Genomic DNA, 20,966 nt, shown 5'->3' with positions numbered 1-20,966 from the left:
AAGGGGTCCCCAGGGAAGGAGGGACAGGGTTCCTAAGGTCAGCATTGGCCAGCTCTGTAACAAAGGACTCTGGGAGCTCCTCCCAGCCAGCTCAGGGCCAACCAGCCCAGGCGTCCCTCTCTCCAGGGCTCTATTTAGCCGGTATTGATTTTCCTGCCTGTTTACTGGTAGTTATTAAAGGCTGCGTCCCTGGGGTCCTTTTCAAACGAGATCGGAACCTGGTGAGCTGGAGTAATTAGGGCAGCTGCCGTCCTCCCCGCTGGGCCCTGCACCCTGAAGCGCCCAGTGTTGCCTGCCTGCCTGTCCGTCCACCTCCCAGCTCACGCTGGCCGTGGACCAGGCCGAGGGGGGCCAGCTGGTTCCCTGGTGACCTGCCTGGGCTGCGATTTCGAGATTTCCAAGGGAGCAGCGGCGGAAACACTCTTTCTCTTCCCCAGTGGCCCTGGCCTAGATTTTTGGCCAGAACAATGGGTCTAAGATGAGGCTGGAGGTTCCTCAGCCTGGGAGATGGGAAGGGCCTCAGACTGGTGGCCTGAATGCACGGCTGGTCTTTCTAACATGGACCGGCTCTGCTGGGTCCACTCCCCTTCTCTGGCCTCACGGGTACCCAGCTGCACTGGCCACCAGGGTCCGTGTCCCCATGGCAGTTAGGAACCTGTGTCAAGCACGTACTATTTCTGGGCCTGTTTCTGTGTCTCCTTTTGTTCCCTGTCCCCCCACCCCCTCCTTCGCTTCTTAGGAATGTTTGGTTGAAAAATTCCAATCTTGTTCCAGATGAACTGAGGGGAAAGGGGCTTTGGCCAAATGTCAGCTGGAGGATTGCAGGAGCTGGGCCCCTGGAGACCGGGTGTGGGGACGGCTGCGGCCACTGCAGCCAGTGACCAGTTCGTGCCTGGGGCAGAGACAACCAAAGAGAGATCGAGACACAGGTGGGGAGAGCAAGAGACAGGGAGAGAGGGGACTTCCCTGGAGGTCCAGTGGTTAAGACTTCATCTTCCAATGCAGGGGGTGCGGGTTCGATCCCTGGTCAGGGAGCTAAGATCCCACATGCCTCGCAGCCAAAAAAACCAAAGCATAAAACAGAAACAATATTGTAACAAATTCAATAGACTTAAAAAAAAAAAAAGAGAGGGAGAGAAAGGCACAGAGACAGAGACACACATGCACAGAGGGCCGAGATCAAAATGGGAAATGCTAAGGCAGATACAGGAGAATGGGGGGCAGAGAGACTTAAAGAAACAGAATCCTAGGACTTTCCTGGTGGTCCGGTGGGTAAGACTCCACGCTTCCAGTGTAGGGGGCCCATGTTCGATCCCTGGTCGGGGAACTAGATCCGGCATGCTGCAACTAAGACCCAGTGCAACCAGAATAAATACATAAATAAATAAATATTAAAACAAAGAAACAGAATCCTGAAGCCTAGAGACTGAGACAGTCAGGGACAGTCAGGGAGAATGAGAGAGCTAGGCCAGGAAACGGAGGAGCAGAGAGGGGGGACGGGGTGGGGGGGAAGACCGCAGCTACAGCAATACCAATAAAGCTAACGTTTACTGAGTCCCCACTCTGTGCCCGAGGCTGTGTTCAGTACTTTCCTTGCACTAACTCATTTTATCCTCACACGGTTCCTTCTAGGGAGGGACCAGAATTACTCCCATTTTACAGGAGACAACTGAGGTCCCAGAATAGTGAAATCTTGGGAGGGTTGGGGATAATGCTTTATTCACGGAGCCAAGGAAAGGCCAGGTTAGACTGGTTCTAAGGGGTTTAACTCAGCCAAGTGGTAGCCCAGCCTAGGATACCTCCAGCGACGGGGAACTCACTACCTCAGCTTTGCCCTCAGTTGTTTTGCTGTGAGAGGTTTCTGGCTGGAGAACGTGGTCCTGATCTGACCCCTCTGCCTGAAGGCGGGGTGTGTGGGTGTCTCAGCCCTCCAGCTTTTGGCTTTAAGAAAAAGGTGACTCTGTAGAGAGACGGGAGGGTTCTGAGCCCTCCTGTCTGCCTCTCTAGTCTCCAAAGTGTTTCTCCCTGGGCTGAGCCAGTCCTAAGGCCCAGCAACAAACCACTCCCTCTGGGGGTGGCTTCCCGGAGGGAAGTGACCTCAGTTTGGGGGCACCCAGACCCTGACGGGAAGGGGGGCCCGTGGGAGGCAGTCATGGGACATCCTGTCAGGTGGGGGGAGTCCCGCTGCTGGCTGAGGCCTGTGACTGGGGGTTGGGCAGTGGGTTAAGCATGAGTTCAACACCCACTGGATGCCAGGCCCCAATGGGGTAGTTTCCTGATTCCTCCCCCAACCCAGAAGTCATCATAACCATCATTCTCGCTCAGAGAACACACTTTTGTGGCCCAGGCTCACGTGAACTCATTTAATCCTCACAGTGGCCCTATAAGGTAGGGGTATTACCATCCCATTTTATTTTTTTTGGCCGCACTGCGGAGCGTGAGGGGTCTTAGTTCCCTGACAAGGGATGGAACTTAGGCCCCGGCAGTGAAAGCGCCGAGTCTTAACCACTGGACTACCAGGGAATTTACCGTCCCATTTTAGAGGCAAAGAAATAGAGGCACAGAACAGGGTAGGAACGTGTCCAAGGTTATCTGCAAGGAAGTGGTCCAGCCAGAAGCCATCCCAAGACCACCCGGTTCCAGACGTTCCCTTCACTGCTCCACTTGTACTAGCCCATGTTCCAGGGGAGGAAACTGAGGCATGGAGGTTACACAGTAAGTAAGGGACACAGCTGAGGTTCAAACCCAGACTGTTATGTGGCCTTCTGGAATAGCGGCCCTCTCCCTTAACCCCTCGACAGATTATCTGCGTGGCTGGCCAACTCCCTGACAGCAATAACAGTAACCATCCTGCTTTATCGAATTCTTCTGTGCCAGCTACTGTGCTAAGGGCTTATGTGCGCCCTCCAGTCCTCGCAATAGCCCTAGAGGTTTTGTGCACTACTGTTAGCCCCATTTGGCAGATGGGGAAACTGAGGCTCCTTGGGAGGACTTGGAGGTCCACCTGGGGGTGGTGGCTGAACTGGGATTCGAACTGCAGTCTGCGGACCTGGGGCACCTCCCTCTCCCTCCCGCCCTGTGATCAATAATCCCGCAGTGTTCTGTTTCCCTCCAGACTCTCCCAGGGGACTTGTCAACAGAGCCACGGCCCATTAGCGGTTTCTGCACATTTGAAGCTGGCCCAGGCTCCCCAGGGTCTGCTGGCAGCTGGGCAGGCGAGGGGAGGGGGTCTCCAGCCCTGCCTGGGGAAGGCTGAGGGGCTGCACGGCACTCGGAGAGGCTACCACCTTCAACTTGGTTTCAAAAGGCCCTCGCTCTGGAGGCTGCTGGCAGCTGCAAGCTGGCTTTGCCCACTTTATGGGCTGTATGTGTGTCTTCCCAGTCACCTGGCTTCCAACACACTCGGGTGCAGACCCCCAGGCATGGCAGCAGCAGCTGAGAGACGGAAACGAGAGGGTAGGAAGCAGAAGGAGCAGAGAGTCCTCTATCCCCTGGAGCCCTCATGGTGTTGGGCAGCTGCCCTGACCCTGCCAAGCCTCTGCTTCCTCATCTGTGAAACAGACATCCTCATCATCACGATGGTAAACACTCACAGAGGGTCTGCTCTGTGCCAGGTACTGAGCTAAGTGTTTCACATGTTAAATCTTTTTTTTTTTTTTTCGGTACGCAGGCCTCTCACTGCTGTGGCCTCTCCCGTTGCGGCGCACAGGCTCCGGACGCGCAGGCTCAGCGGCCATGGCTCACGGGCCTAGCCGCTCCGCGGCATGTGGGATCTTCCCGGACCGGGGCACAAACCCGCGTCCCCTGCATCGGCAGGGAGACTCCCAACCACTGCACCACCAGGGAAGCCCCACATGTTAATTCTTAATCCACATGACACTCTACAGAACAGGTACCATTATTATCATTGCCTTGTACAATTGCCAAAACAGAGAGGTGAAGTGATTTACCCAAATCACACAGCTAAGTTATTAAGCCAGGATTCAACCCAGCCAGATTTGAACTTCTCCCCGCTTCCACTGCCACCACCCTGGTCCAAGCCACCATGACTGCCTGCACAGACTACTGCAGCAGCCTCCGTCCTATGTCCCGGTTTCCACCTTTCGCACCCCGTAATGCATTCTCCCAAGGCAGCCAGAGGATCTTCCACAGACTCAGGTCTGACCACATCACTCCTCTGCCCAACACCCATCAATAGCTCCCTAGTGCCCTTAGGAATGAATCAGTCTAAGCTCTTTAGCTCATCTTCAAGGCCCATTACAAGCTGTCCGCACAGCTTCACACTCTAACGACACCAAACTTCTAGTTATTCTCTGAACACATCACGCATGGCTATGCCTCGGTGTATCTGCACATGCTGTTCCCTCTGTCTGGAATGTCCTGCAACCCACACCACCCCACTTCCCTCCCTGCCGAGTTCCTACACACTTGTCACGGTTCAGCTCAAGCACTGGCCTCTTAAAATCGTCTCTGCCGCCCTCAGGGAGAATCACTTCCTCCTTGGGACTCACACAGCACCTTCCACCTACAGTACCGCCCTTAAAGCACAGAGCTCACTAAGTGTTGAGGCGTCTGTGCCCTCCAACTTGGAAGCCTCTCAAAGGTTGGGCTGGCTTTCAGCCACCTTAGCATCCCTTTATAGCCAGGAGCACAGGGAAGTAGGTACTTGGAAAATGCTAGCTAAATGAATGAATGAGTCAGTGAATGAATGAATGACCGAATACACACAAGTGAACCTACCTGAGGACTACAAATGACTAGGCTGGAGATTGCAAGTTGAGGGGGAATTTGATATTGTCTTGGGCGCCACGCTATTTGCATCTTGTAAATATAATGAGCAGGCATTTAAAAACTGGGGTGGACTCACTCAAGTCTGGATTTCAAAAATCACCAAGTATCCAAAGAGGCAGCCCCACGGCAACAGTTAGCAGAAGCTGAGTCACAGTCACTCCGTTCATGTTTTCAAGTATTTACTGAGTGGCTACTGTGTACCAGGCGCTAGAGAACAACAGTTGAACACCGTTGCCTTCCCAGCCACGGCACACACTTCTATTGGCTGCCCGGGTCCTGGAAGCATCTGAATTTTCAGCCTCTTTCTAGATGGAGAAATTGGAACCCAGAAAACGAAAGCGGCTTTGTCCAAATCACTTACAACTTAGAGATAGATGTTGACCCCAGGCTCCTTGACTCTTATTTTCACAGCCCCAGGTGACTAACGCCTTGGCATGAATGAACCTTTGTTCCCTAGAAGAGAGGAACCTGGGGAGGGCTCCATAACGTGCAATTTCAGGTGAACCCTACGCTTCCCCTGGCGTGCCCTGCTTGCTCTGCTTGCAGCGGGCAGGAGAGGGCACAAAGGCTCAGTGGCGGTGGGGCCCAGCCTGTCATCGGCAGAAGAGGTGGCTACGCTGCAGCTGCTGGCAGGACTGTCCCGGTCACCAGCGCTGCCTTCTTTGATTGCTTCCTCCTTTGTTCTGCATTTCAGGGCGTTCAGCTCCACGGCCCAGTGCCAGACTCCCTCCCATTGCCCATCACCCGCCTGCCACTCCTATTCAGGCAGGTGGAGGTGGCAGCCTGGAGCAGCTCCAGAGGGACGATGGGAGGAGCCCAGAGAGGGAGAGGTGCTTGGCCAGGGTGACAGAGCAAGGATGCAGCTACACAGGACCTGGGGGAGACTCAGTCTCCAGCCTGCCTGCTCCTGGAGCCCAGAGGTCAGGAACAGCCCCATATCCCCGACCTCCTCGGCGTCCGGCCACCTGTATCGTGCCCATCACCCCTACCAAAACACAAGGGCTTTGAGGCCAGCGATTTGTATGTGTCCTGTTCACCGCTGCATCCCTAGTGCCTAGGACGGTGTCTGGCCCATAGTAGGTACTCATTAAATTCCTGCTGAATGAATGAACAAATTAGTACTGACCACAATCCCATGAGAGAGTCCTGCTGTTGGACCCATATTACAGAGGAGGAAACTGAGGCTCACGGAGAGAGTGTGGTTTACCCAGAGTCAAAAGCCAGCACCCCCTCACCCCCTCACCCCACCCCACAGTTACCAGAGGGCTGCGAAGGAGGGAATCTAGAGCCTGGGCCGCACCAACAAGGCTCCCTGAGGCAGCCAGTTCCAGATTTGGGGCCCCCTGTTCTCAGCTGGTATCAGCAAGGGCAGCTGGCAGCTGGTGGGGTGCCTCTGTGGACTGGGAGGCCAGGGGGACTCATGGTGGGGGCAACTGTCTTGGGACCTGGAGTCTGTCCTGCAGAGTGGCTACCACTGGCTGTGATGCAGGAGTGAGAGGAAGGAGGGAGGCCCAGGGAGACACAGGTGTGCGGGGAGGGAGGCGTGGGAGGGCTCTGGGCACCTTCCATACCCTGAGAATACCACCCTGAGGAGGGAGCTAGGGATCCCACTGCCCACAGCCTGAATGGGCAGCTCCACTGTGACCAGTCCTGCCCCATCACCTCCCCATCCTGGCCCGTCCTCATTACCCTCCCATCACATCCCCCGTCACCCCCTCTGTAGAACCCCCATGCCTCCCCCTTCACTCCCCTCCATCACAGCCGTTATTACCCTCCTCATCACGGTCCCCTTTATCACACCCCCAACTCCACCCCACCATCAATGGCCCCAGTCATGGTCCCCAACGCCTCCCCGGCCCCTCCCCCCTCCACGGCTCTCATCACCTTCCCTATCACCTCGCCTACTCCAGCCCCACACTTCCGCATCACAGCTTCCGTCACCTCCTTCATCTCTAGGTCAGACCCTAGCTCCCTTGGACGGATGCGGGGGTGGGGGGGCGGGGGCGTTGGAGAGAGCAGGAAAGGATGGAGAGGGGAGGCAGGGTACATGAGAGGAGAGAGAAGAGGCTATGGGGAGGATTTGACCCGGGATCTCTCACACCCACACCCCACAGGACTGGTCCAGCCGTGGGTGGGCGCTGTCCAAGGTGCTGGGGCAGCCAGGCCTGGCGCAGTGGGCGCTGCAGACCACCTAGATCTGAATCTCTGATCCATCTCTTCCTAGCTTGGGCAGGTGGCTCCCCACCCGCTGAGCCTCACCTTTGCTATGTATAAAATGGGTCAGGAAGGGCCTACGTCAGCCCCTGCCCAGCCTGCTTCAGCTCTGGCCTCCAAGGGCCCTTGATTAACGAGGCTGGTCCTGCAGTGTGACTCTGGGTCCCCTGGGGCCTGGCCGCTAAAGGGTGACAGCTGGCAGCCCGGCCATGCCCGGTGGGACTCAAGAGGCCTCCCTTCCGCTCCTTACCTCTTCCCACTTCTGTCACTGCCTCCGTTTTCCACTCAGGCCTGGGTTTCCTCTAGCCAGAAGTGTTCCTCAAACCATACAAAGTCTTGGAGGATTCCTCCTCCAGGAAGTCCTCCCTATCAGAGGCCCCAGGCACACACTGCCCACATCACTTGGCCAAGGGTAACCTGTACCTCTCCTATGAGGTACTTAGATCTTTTTCCTACTTCAGCATGAGTACTACGAGCAAAGCAATATTCGCCATGCTTTTACCTACATTACCTCATTCAGTCCTCACGGTAATAATCCTCTCAGGTAGGAACTATTCTTATTCCCATTTTACAGAGCAGGAATCTGAGGCTCAGAGAGGTTAAGGGGCTTGCGCATGGTCACACAGCCAGCAAGGGGCCAGGCTGGAATTCAGATCTATATCTGAATCCAAGAGTTCAACTGCCGTTCCCATGATATGTATTGATATTTGTCTTTGCCTTCACTAGACCCTGAAATCAGTTTGGCAGCGGCCTTGTCCTTCTTTCTGAGTTCCTAGGAACCAGCCCAGGGCCTGGTACTGAGCAGGCACCAGTGACTGTCAAATAAAAGTGATGATGAATTTATGGTACCAGAAGAGACTCCAGGAGCCAGACAAGCAGCCAGAGGCAACAGGATGGGTCTGTAAGGGTGGAGGTGCAGGCAGTGTGACAGGTGGTGGTGGGAGACACCCCCGTACGGACTAGTTGGACCTGCGGCCACCAGTGGACGGACCCTTCCCAGTCCAAATGCACATCCTTCTTGCCCCTGGTGTCAGGCCCGGCCCCCTGGGGCCCTCCAGGTTGTCTGCGAGAGGGTCCCAAGGGGTGCTGTAACCGGGTAGCTGGGCCCTGGAGGCCTCTGGGGTTGCACAGGCTGTTTCTGCTTTGGTACAGAATCCGGCAACAAGCCAGAGCTCTCAAGGGAGAAGGGGGAGGGGACTCTCTCAGCTGGCTCGTTGAATGTCACCTTATTCTCCACCTTGAGACCTGTCTGAGAGGCCTGGGTTCCAGAAGAGTGATCGACTGTGTGACTTTGGGCAAGTCACTCACCCTCTCTGGGCCTCTATCTCTCCATCGATACAACGACCTGCCTAGGAGTCTAAGTTCTGGCGGTGCCTTCCCCAGTGATGGCTGCTCTTCCCACTGGGTGGCCCCACCTGGTCTCCAGCAGCCTAAGTGTGTCTTCAGACAGGATGTTCCCATAAGGGCACCAGGGCTGAGTGGTGCTCCAGCTACCCAGAGAAGGGATGATGTAGGCTTGGAAGATGCTGAAACCAGCCGCCACCTGTGACTCCAGCCTGACAGCTTGGGAGTGCCAGGCACAGCTGTGCTTTGAGTCGTGGGGACAGTAGTTGTGGATGGTCCCCAGCCTGGCCTCACCCAGCCTCAGCTGTCCCATCTACAGAATGGGCAGAAGGCTGCCATAAGTGCCCCCAGCAGCAGTGGGAGAAGAGAATGGGCGTCGCCAGTCAGTCGGAAAGGTGGCCCTCCCTCTGCCCCCAGCCGTGTGAGCTCAGGGAGAAATCTGGAAATTGCCTAGGAATTGGTTAGGTCATATGCCTGTGAAAGGAACACCAGGGTCACAGCATCCCTGCCACTTGGGTTCCAGACCTGCTGGGCTTCAAAGGGAACCTCACCCCCTGTAGAGAGTGATGAAAACAGCCCAGCAGGGGAGAGGTGACGGGGCACCAGCTGAACAAACAGCAGCCCCCATGGGAGCAGGCCTGGCCCTTCCCTTGTGGTCCAAGCCTGACATGTGGTCCAAGCCTGACATTCTTCCGCTGGCCGCATGACAGGCATATAGACAGGGCATTTGTGGGTCAAGCAGATTGGTGCTGTGTGCGTGTATGCACACACGTGTGCACCTCGGCACACACCACGAGGCGAGTATTTCTGTACAGGCCACACTGGGCATGCCGTGGGACCACTGCTGTCCTACCCCATGGGCAGCTTAAAAACGTATTAGGGCAGGGGTTGGTGAACTGCAGCCCGCGGGTCAAATCCACCCACTGCCTGCCTTTGCACAGCTCACGAGCTGAGTGGTTTTTACATTTTCAAATGTTTGGGAAAAAAAAAAAAGAGTTCATGACCCGTGAAAATGATATGAAATTCAAATGTCAGCGGCTGCAACTAGTTTTATCAGGACACAGACACATTCATTCATTTGCATACTGTCTGGCTGCTTTCAAACTACAGCAGGAGAGTTAAGCTATAGCAGCAGTTACAATAGAGACTGTAGGGCCCACAGAGGCTAAACTATTTACTATCTGACCTTATCAGAAAGTCTGCAGCTCCGAAGTCAGGGCACTGGGGCATGCTGCTACCTCCCACAAAAACTTAAAGTTTGGCTTCAATGAACCTATCAAGAATTTTACAATTAGAAAATCTAGAGAGAGGTTGTGTCCATTTCAGTACATGCATGTGAGCTTTGGGTTTTACAACTTTATATTGTTTGTGCGTGTGTGTGTCTGTGTACCATGATCTTCAAGATGCAGGATCTCCGACTCATCTTTCATGCATCTGTAGTGTTCAGCACATGCTAGGCTCATGGTGGGTAATTAGTTAAGGTCTGTGGGATAAAATAACGTGTGGTTCTCTCCATCAACTCAACAGTCCTGCTAGCAAAGCGATACTCTTGCCCATTTCACAGATGTGGAAACTGAGGTCTGGACAGGTGACAACGCCTGCTTGAGGCTCTTTCCTGGACCATTAATTATGAGGACAAGATGGCCTTCCTTGACTTTGTATTGCTCCTGGGAGAACTGGGCGATCATGTTATTACACGTCTGGTGGGAGACATCTTGCCCCTCCCTCTAGCAGTTTTCCAGGCATCCTAGGTCCCCTGCCGGCCCCGTAGGTTTCCAGGCCTTCCTCCCTTGTTGGGGGTCTTGGCAGGCTCCCAGGGGCCTGTGGAGGGATGAGTATTTTTTTTCCCCTTTTCCGGCAAACAGGGGGCAGGTGTGGAGTGAGCAGCTCCCGGAGGGGGCAGTGGGAAGACGACTGAAGCTGAACTTCTGGGGGATCCGGCGAGGCTGACCCATAAGAGGGGTGCCATTGAGAGTAAGGGACCTGCTGAAAGGGGGAATGGAGGGAGTTTGGGGCGTTAGGAGCCCAAGTGGGGGTGTGGGGATAGAAAAGGAGCCCCGAACAGGAGTGTGGAGATCAAAGGCAAAGTGGCCAAGTTGGCAACCTTGGGTGGGGCTTTCGCTGCTTCTGAGGGACCATAAGTCACGCCCTGGAAAATCCGCCCCCACCCCCCCAATAGCTTTGAACCTACAGAACGCAGACCACCGAGCCAAGGAGAAGACACACTCCTTCTGCTGTCAGACCCCTGCCCTCCACCAGAGACGGTTCCAGGATAAACCAGAGAGAATGGGGCAGGGGACGCCTAGCAATTCGCCACCAGGGACTCTACCTCTCTGGAAGGATTGGCACCAGGATTCAATGGTGACTTCCTCTACTCTCAGGATAAAATCCAAAGCCCTTTTCACGGCTGTCCAGTGCTGTACGTCTGGTCCCTGCCCCAGCCTCATCTTGTACCACCTTTCCCTCATCCACTGCACTCCAAACGCAATGGATTTGAACGTACTCTGCTCCTTCCCACCACAGGGCCTTTGCACTGGCTGTTCCCTCTGCTGGGAGCACTGTCTCCCACACTCATTCCTTAGATTTCTATTCAAACCTGACTTCCTCAGATTAGCCTTTCTGACCACTCCTAGACCAAGTTCATTTCATGTTCTCAGACCTGCAACTGATTATCTGTGTGGTTATGTGTTTGCCTGCTTACCGACTACATTGGAATCTCCCGCATAAGTCCTCCACAAATAGACCTCTACTAAGGACCCTGGCTGTCTTTTTTTTTTCTTTTTTCTTTTGGCCGTGCTGCGTGGCTTGCAGGATCTTAGTTCCTTGGCCAGGGATCGAACCGGGGCCACGGCAGTGAAAGCACCAAGTCCTAACCACTGGACCACCAGGGAATTCCCTGACCTTGGCTGTCTTGCTCCTTGCAGTATTCTAGGGCTTAGCACGGGGTCGAACACACAACAGGAGGTCAGTAAATCGATGATGGCATGAATGAACGATTGGTACCACCAGTGACTGCTGCCAATACCTGGTGTTTTGGAACACAGACGTACTGAAAAGTAACATCAACAAACCATCTGTTATGATTTTGCCTGTGTTTCCACACTTGGTGACCACCCTGTAGGCACCAAGCAATGGTCTAGAGCAGAGCTATCTACTAGAGCTTTCTTTGGTGATGGTGATGTTCTGGATCGATGCTGTCCAATACAGTAGCCACGAGACACACGCAGCTATTGAGCACTTGAAATGTGGCTAGTGGGACCGAGGAATTAAATTTTACTTAATTTTAATTAAATGTAAATTTAAATTGCCACGTGGGCTTAGTGGCTACCATATTGGACAGCCCAGCTCTAAGAGAGAAGGAAAGTGTCCTCCTGTCCCCAAGGTTGCTACATGCAGTTTTGTCATCTAGGGATTCACTGTAATTCCCTCAAACCTCCATCAGCTGGTCCTTGGGGGTGAACATGCCAAGGATTCCTTGGTAGCTTCCATGAGGCAGGACCTCACCATTCCCCACTGCCCACCGAACTTGTCGTAGAGACCACCAGGCAACAATGACTAGGGAGATCTCCGCAGTGGTGGCAAACAGAAATGCTGAGAGTGGGACATCCCCATTTTTACCACCATCATCACCTGTCACACAGCACCAAGACTGCCACCAACCTTATCCTCTCCATCATTACCATCACACCACTCCCAAGACCACCACCAACACAGCCATCAACACCACCACCACAAATTTCACAATCAATACTACCACTGACACTATCTTCTCCAACATTACCCGCCCCCCACCATCAACACCACCAACACCCTCACCCCCCCATCATTACAACCACCATCACATCACCCCAACAATACCAATACTTAGAGCCAATATAAGATACCAGTTAAGAGTTTCGGTTCTGGAAATCAATTGGGCTTAAATCCCAGCTTTAAGTTTAAATCACTCAACTTCTGTGAGACTCAGTTTCTTCATCTGTAAAATGGGATGGCTACTACTACCACTACTACCACTAACATAATAGTGAGACTGGCTGTAACAGTTGGAAAAAATCAAATGAGGAAGTGCATGAAAAGCCTTTTTACTATGATGATTGAGCGCTAATGATCTTCTAGGTTCTTTGCTCAGTGAGCACAATTTTATTGAACCCTCACACAGCTGTGAGAGACACTGACCCATCCATCTTGCAGATGAGGAAACTGAGGCTCAGAGAGGTGATGTAACTTGCCAACAGCCCCACTCCTAATATGAGAGGCTGGACTGGAACCCAGGTCTTCAACAGGACTTTGCTAGACTGTCCCTTTTGGGGGGAGGGGGTCGGATTAGCAGATTGGCCTTCCGCAGTTCTGTGCTCCCTCTTCAGGGATGCCGGGGGGGCATTTCAGCATCCCGCCATGAAAGGCGGTATTGTGGTGGTGATGGTGGTGGTGGGGTGGGGAGGGTAGCGAGTCCACTCACCTGTGTCCTGGCGAAACTGGTGCATGGACTGCAGGTCGATGATGTAGGGCACCAGCTGGGCATCCACTTGCCCCAGGACCACAGAACCACGGGCATCCTCCTTGAGCACGTTCTCGATGTGGTGGCACACGGTGGCTGTGTAGGGCCGCCAGCGGCTGTGCTCATTCAGCCACTCCCACACCACCACCCGGGCTACATTCTGCGGTGGGAAGCCCAGCCCGTTCACGGGCATCATCACACCCTGGCCTGGTCGTGACATGGCCGCTGCTGCCTCAGGGGCCAGGACCCTACTGTTACTGGCTCAGCTCCTCCTGGGCCTGGGAGCAGGTGGGGAACTTCCTCTCTCCCCAGGGCGGCAGCAAGGACTCTCCGGCCTCCTTTCTAACTGCCGGCCCTCTCTGAGGCCCAGAGGCCTCAGTTAAAGGCGTGTGGGCTGGTGTTCCGGGAGCCAAGACCCCTTCCCGCAGAGCCGTCTCAGGTAAAGGTGCTGCTCCGGAGAGCGAGTGTCTTTCTCACGATGGGAAACGGTGCTCTAGATTCCTTGGTCCCCTGGGCTCCGATAAGGGAGTGAAGCAGCCGCCTCTACTCTAGGTCCGGGCTCTTTACTGCTGGTCTCCCGTTCTTCCTGGCCGAGCAGGGCCTGTCACCAGGCGGCCCGGCCCCGGCCCTCTGCGCTCCCCACTGCGTCCCAGACCCTGCGCCTGGCTCCAGTGGGGCTGCTTGCCTTGTCTCAGGTCCGCCCCCCCCGACGGCTCCCGCTGAAGGGGGCGTCCCTGTCCCCGTTGTCCCCGATCCACGGCGTCCTGGAAGGCCTGGGTGGCTGAAGAACGCACGGAGGAGGGATGCGGCGCGTACTCCCTGCCCTCCGGCCGGGGCTGCGGCTCCGGAGCTGTGCTGGGGGAAGAGAGGGGCGGGGGCCCGTGGGCACGCCCCACCCCACTCGTGCTCGCGACCTGCCAGGAGACAAGAAGGGGAGAGGGCCCTTTAAGAATAGAGCGCGGCACCCCCTCCCCCCTTCCCGGGAGAGCGATGGGTTGAGAACAATGGGGAACAGATGGGGGGGGCAGCAAGGGGGGCTAAAGGGGGTCGCCTGGTCGCGCTCCCTTGGGGCAGGCCTGAAGGGAGGGCTGGGGCCGGGGGCGCGATTTCCCGAAACTCCTCGCCTGCTGCGCCCCCTCCTCAGTTTCCTGAGCGCTCCCCTCCCCCGGGGCCCGCTCCTGGCCGAGGGATGCGGGGTGCGCGGGGATGTGCCAGGATGCGCGGCGCTGCAGGCTCGGCCCAGGGCCCCTCGGGGGTCGCGTCACCGAGGAGGCGAAGCCGGGAGCTGGATCGTCTATGCCTCCCTCCCTGGGGGAACAGCCCTCCTTCCCCAGCCCAGACCTCCCCAGAGCGCGCGCGGGCCTCCCAAAGGAGCCGGGGGTGGGGTCCCTAAGCGCCCCGCGCTCTCACCGCCTCTCCTCTGCTCTGCCTCGTTCTCCGGTTCACGCTTCAGCACCGCCGCCTCCTGGGCTCCCCCCGGAGTGGGAGGGAGCCGCTGTCCCCCCTCCGTGCCCTTTGCCTCCCAGGCCGCGCGCCAGGGCGCTGGGCTTTCCGCACGCTTACAGACTACCTCGCCGACCGACGGACGCGTGAGCCTGCTGCCGGCCGCCGGGATCCCGCGGGTGGGAGGCGGCCTCGGCAGTGCTCAGGGGAGGGAAGGGGGAGGGGGCGGAGAAGGAGGAAGGGGAGGAGACAGATCGCGGCCCTAAGCGCCAGCGGCGCTGACACGCGAGTCGCCGGGCGCCCCATATCCTCGGCTAGGCCCACCTGGGACCCCGCGAGGCCTCCTGACCCAAGCAGGATGCAAGGCATGGAGTGGGGTGTCCACTGGAACGCCTGCTTGAATCTTAGTCATCTTTACATTCTAGTTGCCCAGTCCAGGGCCTGGTACAGAATAGATGCTCAATAAATGCTTGAACGAATGGAATACGATCCAGAGATTGTTTGAAGAAAGATCTTAAAGCGTTCTAGGGTAGGCTTCTTTTCTCCTTCCACTATTCTGGGGGAGGGGAGTGAGGAGGGGCTGGCAGAGGGAATCATAGAATCTGAAGTGTAAGTATGGGACAACTGAGGCCCATAGAGGGTAAGAAATAGGCCCAGGATCACACCGCAGCTTGGGGCAGTGCCCAGACAGCACCCTGCACTGATTCTCCTCCCAGTACCCAATTAGCCAGCCGAGAGCCCACTTCCCCAAGGCAACAAACCCACTCCAGGTAAGTGTGATGGCAACAACATCTTGCCTTCAGGAGGGTGGAGTGGACCTAGGCCAGGAGGCAGAGACCTCGGAGGAAGGTAAGGGTAGGCCCTCCGTCATCTCATTAAGGGATGCCTGCAAACAACAGGTGCTCGATAAATGCTCGGTGAGGGTTGGCTGGATGGAAAAGGAGGCAGGTGGTGGCAGCAGCTCAAGTGTTAATGGGATGACCAGCTCTCCCTCCTCTGGCAGGCTGAATGCAACTGAGAACACACATCATCTTGGAGGGGGATGGACCACCCGGAGCCCGCGGGTGTTTAGATTAGGGAAGATGAAGGATGCGTCCGGGAACTCCAGCCTGGGTGGCAGACGGAGGTCAGCGGCCTGTTTGGGAGTCTGTCCAGAGCAGCCCACACTCCTCTTCCTCTCCAGGGCAGCTGGTGATAAACTAGAAAAGGTCAGGGGCAGATTGCTCAGGGCAGCTTTCCCAGAACCGAGTTCTGACTCCCCAGACAGCTGGAGGGATCTCCCCCCGACACCGCGCCCCGGGGCCCCTGCTATCTCCTACTGTCCAGTGCTCAAGGGGCTTTTCCCGGTTGGGCATGATTCTGTTTGCTTCTGCCTGCTGCAGGCTAAAGACAGAGGCTCTGTATAGAGCCAGCTCTGCAGTGCTACCGCTCCAACAGGATGGCTGAGCTCTGGGATTTTAGTCTAGGGTTCACCGATGGCTTTGCAGGGGTCCACGAGCCCTGTCCTCCCATTTACAGGCAAACTTATATGTCTGTGCATTTTTTCTAGAAGGGCTCTGGCTTTCATCAGATTTTTCTCAAAGGAGGCTGTGACCCAAAAGATTTGGAGCTGATGCTAAACAACCTTATGTTACAGAAGGGGATCTGGACCTCAGGGTAGAGAAGAGACTGGCTCAAGGTCACATGGAAATTTAGCAGCAAGTTGGAAAGAAGAAGCCAAGACTCCAGACTGTATAATGCTATTTAAGGTCTGACTAAATGTCACCTCCTCCAGGAAACCTTCTCTGAACTCATCCCATCTTCCTCTGTGTTCCTTTGCACATACCTTGATGTGACACCCTATATCACAACTAGCCGCTTCAGTGGAATCTGTCCCTGCTAGAGTGAGACAGCCATGAGATCAGAGACTGTGTCTTATTCATCTTTGTGTGGTGTGGCTGGTGTGTATTACATAAGCATTGTCGTTTATTGAGTGCCTATTATGTGCCAAGGCACTTACATAATGCTCACTCCTCTTCACAGTTGTCCTGCAAGGTAGGTAATATTGTCCTCATTTTACAGGTAGAAAAAATCTCCTGGAGCTCAAAGGGGTTAAGTGGCTTGCCCAAGTTCCCACAGGGAGTGAGTGGCAGAGCTGGGATTTGAATCCCAAACCCTTTGGCACCACCCACATCACCATACTGCCATGGTGTCTGTTCAGTGACGAATGAATGGCAACCACCTGAGGATCTGGTGCAGCGTGGCCCTCATGGCCCCTCTCAGCTAGATTGTGGAGCATCTGGAAGTACAAAGCCCTGCTCCCCAGGCATCCTGGGAGAAAGGGATTCCAAGGAGGGGAAAGGAACCTGGCCTTCAAGGAGCTCACAGTCCACTGGGGAGATACTCAGACACCAGTGGGGAAGCCAACAGGGGAGAAGCAATCCATCATGAACTCTTTTAAACTGTATTGTATGTGTGTATGACATCCCTAGTAGAAGAATTCCAGGATTTTGTCTTCTGTGTGTTTCTGTCTTGCTTCCTTGAGGCCATGATACTAGCTGAGGTCATCAGTACAGTGAGTTGGGAAAAGATGATTCTGCCACTTTTCCAGATCTTTGAGTGACACGTCAAATCCGAGGCTGATCCCACTTGTTTAACCTGTGTGTGAGTTTCACACTGACTTTCTTGCTCTGTGATCATCAGTGATTTCAAATTTGCTGATGTAGCCATGCTTCAGCATCACAATTAGAAACCAGACGATGACTCTGGAGCATGACCTAAAGGAACTTGGAGTTTTTCTTTCTTCTCAGCATTGTTGATGCTCTTAAGAGCATTGGCCAGGATGTTCATGTGCACCATTATAGCAGCATGGGAGTACGGCAGAAAGAGATGACTCACTTTTTGTTCTCCTGTCCATCCATCTGTCCATCCAACCATCCATCCATCCATCCATCCATTCATCTGTACAAGTACCCTCCCTCCCTCCCTTTCTCCTACCTACCCATCCCTCCATCCATCTATCCACTCATCTATCGGTCCATCTATCCATCCAAAAAATACCAGACCCAGCCCATGAGCCAGGCACTAGGCTATCTAACCCAAATAGCATGGTTCTTGCTCTCCTGTTTCTCAGACTCTAGTGGGAGAGTGAGCTGTGAATCAAAGAATCACATAAAGTATGATTAAAAATTTGCAAGAGCCATGAAGAAGTTCAGGATATCATGAGGGCCTCTACCAGGGGTCCTACCAGGTCTAGGGAGTCAGGGAGGGCTTCTCAGAGGAGGTGACATTTCAGCTACTCCCCGAAGGATCCATAGTCTTAATGTGGCTAAGCCAGTGGGAGGAGGAGCAGGAATGTGCGAAGGCCCAGAGGTGGGAAAGAGCTTGGTGTGTTAAAGCAACAGAGAGGAGGCTGGAGTGGCCACTGAGAATGGATCAGGGGTGAGCGTGGGGCAAATCGAGGTGGGCAGGGCCACCATGCAGAGCCTAGCATGGGTTTGGGATTTTTATCCTGAGAGCCATGGGGAGTTACTGAAGGGGATTTAATGCAATCTGAGTTGTGTCTGAAAGAGCCCGACAGTAACTAGACTTTATTGAGCACCTACTGTATGCCCAGTGCTGGGCTAAGTGCCCCAGAGGGGGAAATGAAGATGTGGGAACCGTTTTCTCTGGGACACAGAACAGGATGGGTGACCCTGAAGACCATACCAAGGTCAGGTATAATCGGGGCATGAGTCCTGCGAGGCAGATGGCACCCCTGCCCTGCACCCCGAAGGGCCAAGTGAGTTCAGACTTTTCCGAATTCTTCTCTCCAGCTCCCTACATCCTGGTGCGTGGACCCGCTGTGACCTTGCCTACAGCAGCGGGGGGAAAGTTTAAGTGGGAAATAAGAAACAGAGCAAGAAAGATTGTTTGGGTGTCTTGGGGACTGAAACAGGGCCCCTGGAACTCAGAGCGTTCTGCTGAAAACAGGGGACTTCCTCCGGCTTGCAGGATGCAGGTGGGGTGGCGAGTGGTACAAGGTCATTTGCTGCCAGCCGAGAACCGGTGGTGGAATTAGAGAAACCCCAGAATGGTAACATACACAGCTGGCCCTGGTGGGCGAGGAGCGTCCACGGGCACAGCGGCCAGGGTGGGAGCTGCTCTGATGGCCACACGTCCAGGTCGTGGGGTTGCTGCCGGGTGAACACAGATCCCTGAGCCTCACCCTAACATTTGGATCCAGCGGGACTTGCGTGGGGCTTGAGTATCTCTCAGTGAGACAAATGGCTTACCTTAGAGCTCTGGGCCTCACTCCGGATGCATAGGAGAATCTCCTGGGGAGTGGTTAAAAACTATCCATGTCCCAAGCCCCACCCTCAGGAACTCTGAGTTAGTTGGACTGGGGGTCCTGGCGTCAGTAGTTTTTGGCCAGTGGTCCTTTCCTGGCTTGGGGCGATTGAAACTGAGAGAGGGTTAAATCAGCCCAGGTAACTGGGCCGATAATACGTAGTATGAGCTCTCAGCTCTCGTTCTGGGCCATCCGCTTGTTCGTCCAATCAGAAGATGTTTATCGAGCATCTACTATGTGCCACACACTGATCTAGGCACTGGGAATACAATAATAAACAAAAGAGTCAAAAACCTCTGCCCTCCTGGTGCTGACATTCTAGTGGGGTGGAGGGCAGAGATAGACAGTAAACAAAGACATAAGTAAGATACATAGTATATCAGAAAGTGTAAGTGCTGTGGAGAAAAATAAAACCTTCTTAACATTGCTGGTGGGGATGTGAATTGGTGCTACCGTGTTGGAAAACAGTCTGGCTTTATCTCCTAAAGCCGAGCATGTACGTATCCTACGACCCAGCAATCCTACTCCGAAGTAGGCACCGTGGGGAAATGCTGGCCCATCGACACCAGGAATCACCTGGAAGAATATTCATAGGGGCGCTGTCCACTAAGTGTCCACAATTGGGAAACACCCACATGCCCATCTATGGGAGAGCAAATGAATAAATTCCCATGATGAAATATTACTCGGCAGTCAAAACACAGGAACTATAGCCACACATTGCAATGTGGATGGATCTCTGAGAAAGAATAGCCAATGAAAAATGTCCCATTACATAAACACGATATCCTTCCTATCAAGTTAAAAGCAACTAAAAGCATACACACACATATGCAATAATAAACTATAAAGAGGAAACAAGGGAAGTATCACTATAGGATTCAGGATGAAGATTATGGTGAGGGGATTATCATGGGGCGGGGGGAACCATCTGGTTAGATGCAGGTTATTGTCAAGGCTATAGTTTTTGTTTCGAGTGGTGGTTTCACAGGTGTTTATTATATTATTAAATTTAATAATTAAATGCTGATGAGAGTAGGCTGTGAATCAAGGGTTATGATTACCCCCTCTTTATTTTTTGTGAACTTGGGTTAAAGAAAAAAAAGCAAGCAAGCAGGAGGGGCTAGAGCACGCTGCTGGTGGGAGGTGGATTGCAATTTTCTTTCTTTTTTTGGCATGTGGGATCTTAGTTCCCCAACCAGGGATCGAACCCGCGCCCCTTACAGTGGAGCCCCTTGCAGTGGAAGTGCAGAATCTTAACCACTGGACCGTCAGGGAAGTCCCAGTTTGCAATTTTCAATCAGTTAATCAAGGAAGGCGCCACTGGGGTAACATCTGAGCCGAGACTTGAGGGAGGGGGTAGTGAACCACAGGAGAGATGTAGGGAAGGGTGTCCTAGGCAGAGGACAAAGCAGGTGCAAACGCCCTGAGGTGGGAGTGTGCTTGGCATGCTCTAGGCATGGCAGCGGGGTCCGTGGGCTGGAGGGAGGGAGTGTGGGCACTTGTCCTGCATGGAGGAGAGAATAAAGCAGGCTTCGGGGAGGGGACAGGGAGAATGGTCCAGGGTTCCCCAAAGAGCCCAGATCCTGGATCTGCTCTTCTCAGCAATTTGCCTTTCGATTTTTTTTCTTGGATTCCATGAGACACTTCAGTTTCCTTGAGGTAGTTTAACTGAGTTTCTATTACTTGCAACCCAGTGAGTCCTACTTGGTTAAATCACTGACCCTGTCTGGTCCAGAAGACCGTGGTGCGGGTTACTTCGGGAGAGGTTTCTCAAGAGATAAGTGCAAACTCGAGAGTGGATGCTGTGCAGTAGAAAACCACCCGGAGATGGGAGGAGACCCAGGCCAGCATCAGATACGGGGCATGGAATGGTGATTAGCCCATCCACCGAGTGCTTTTTAAGCATCAGGGATTTTATTAACTTCTTTCCAGCCTCCTGGGTATTAATATAGATTTTACAGGTGAGGAGACTGAGACCCAGGGAGGTTATGACATGCAAAGTGAGCAGCCGAGTGGGAAAACCCCATGTCTGTTTGACGGTGAAGCCCCTGCACCTGGGATACGAGGTTTCTGACTCTTTTCCATTGGTGTGTCCCCTCATCTTTGGGTAACTTGGGGGCAGGTGAGTCCTTGTCACTTCTCCCTCTTCTCCAGCCCCTGGGCAATCTGGAGGCCCGCGGGCAGCTAGGCGTGGTGGGCGCAGGCCATCCCAGGACCCGCTGTGTCTCCAGCACGGAGGGAGGGAAGGGACCCAGAGAAAGAACAGAGTTCAGAGTCGGCTGTGGCGGGCATGTGGCAGGGATGCGGTGCAGCTCTGGGGTTTATGCAAAGCTGGTCCATCTGAGGAAGGCGGGGAGCAGAGAG

At 54.4% G+C, this 20,966-nt stretch overlaps 1 protein-coding gene across 1 annotated transcript in view; it reads right to left on the bottom strand.

The window, feature by feature from the left end:
- Positions 1-13,067, bottom strand: part of DTX1 (deltex E3 ubiquitin ligase 1) — a gene marked incomplete at both ends in the record, with an annotated part of 35,924 nt that extends 22,857 nt beyond the window's left edge. The window contains one exon of the mRNA XM_082667799.1: positions 12,809-13,067. Within this exon, the coding sequence (XP_082523925.1) occupies positions 12,809-13,067 (259 nt within the window). The remainder of the gene's footprint in view (positions 1-12,808) is intronic.
- Positions 13,068-20,966: the final 7,899 nt, after the last annotated feature.

The sequence above is a fragment of the Grampus griseus genome (assembly GCF_964374135.1).
Source record: "Grampus griseus genome assembly, chromosome: 12".
NCBI classification, from domain to species: domain Eukaryota; kingdom Metazoa; phylum Chordata; class Mammalia; order Artiodactyla; family Delphinidae; genus Grampus; species Grampus griseus.
Note: the sequence above shows the minus strand (reverse complement) of the source record. Positions and strands in the feature narration are given on the sequence as shown.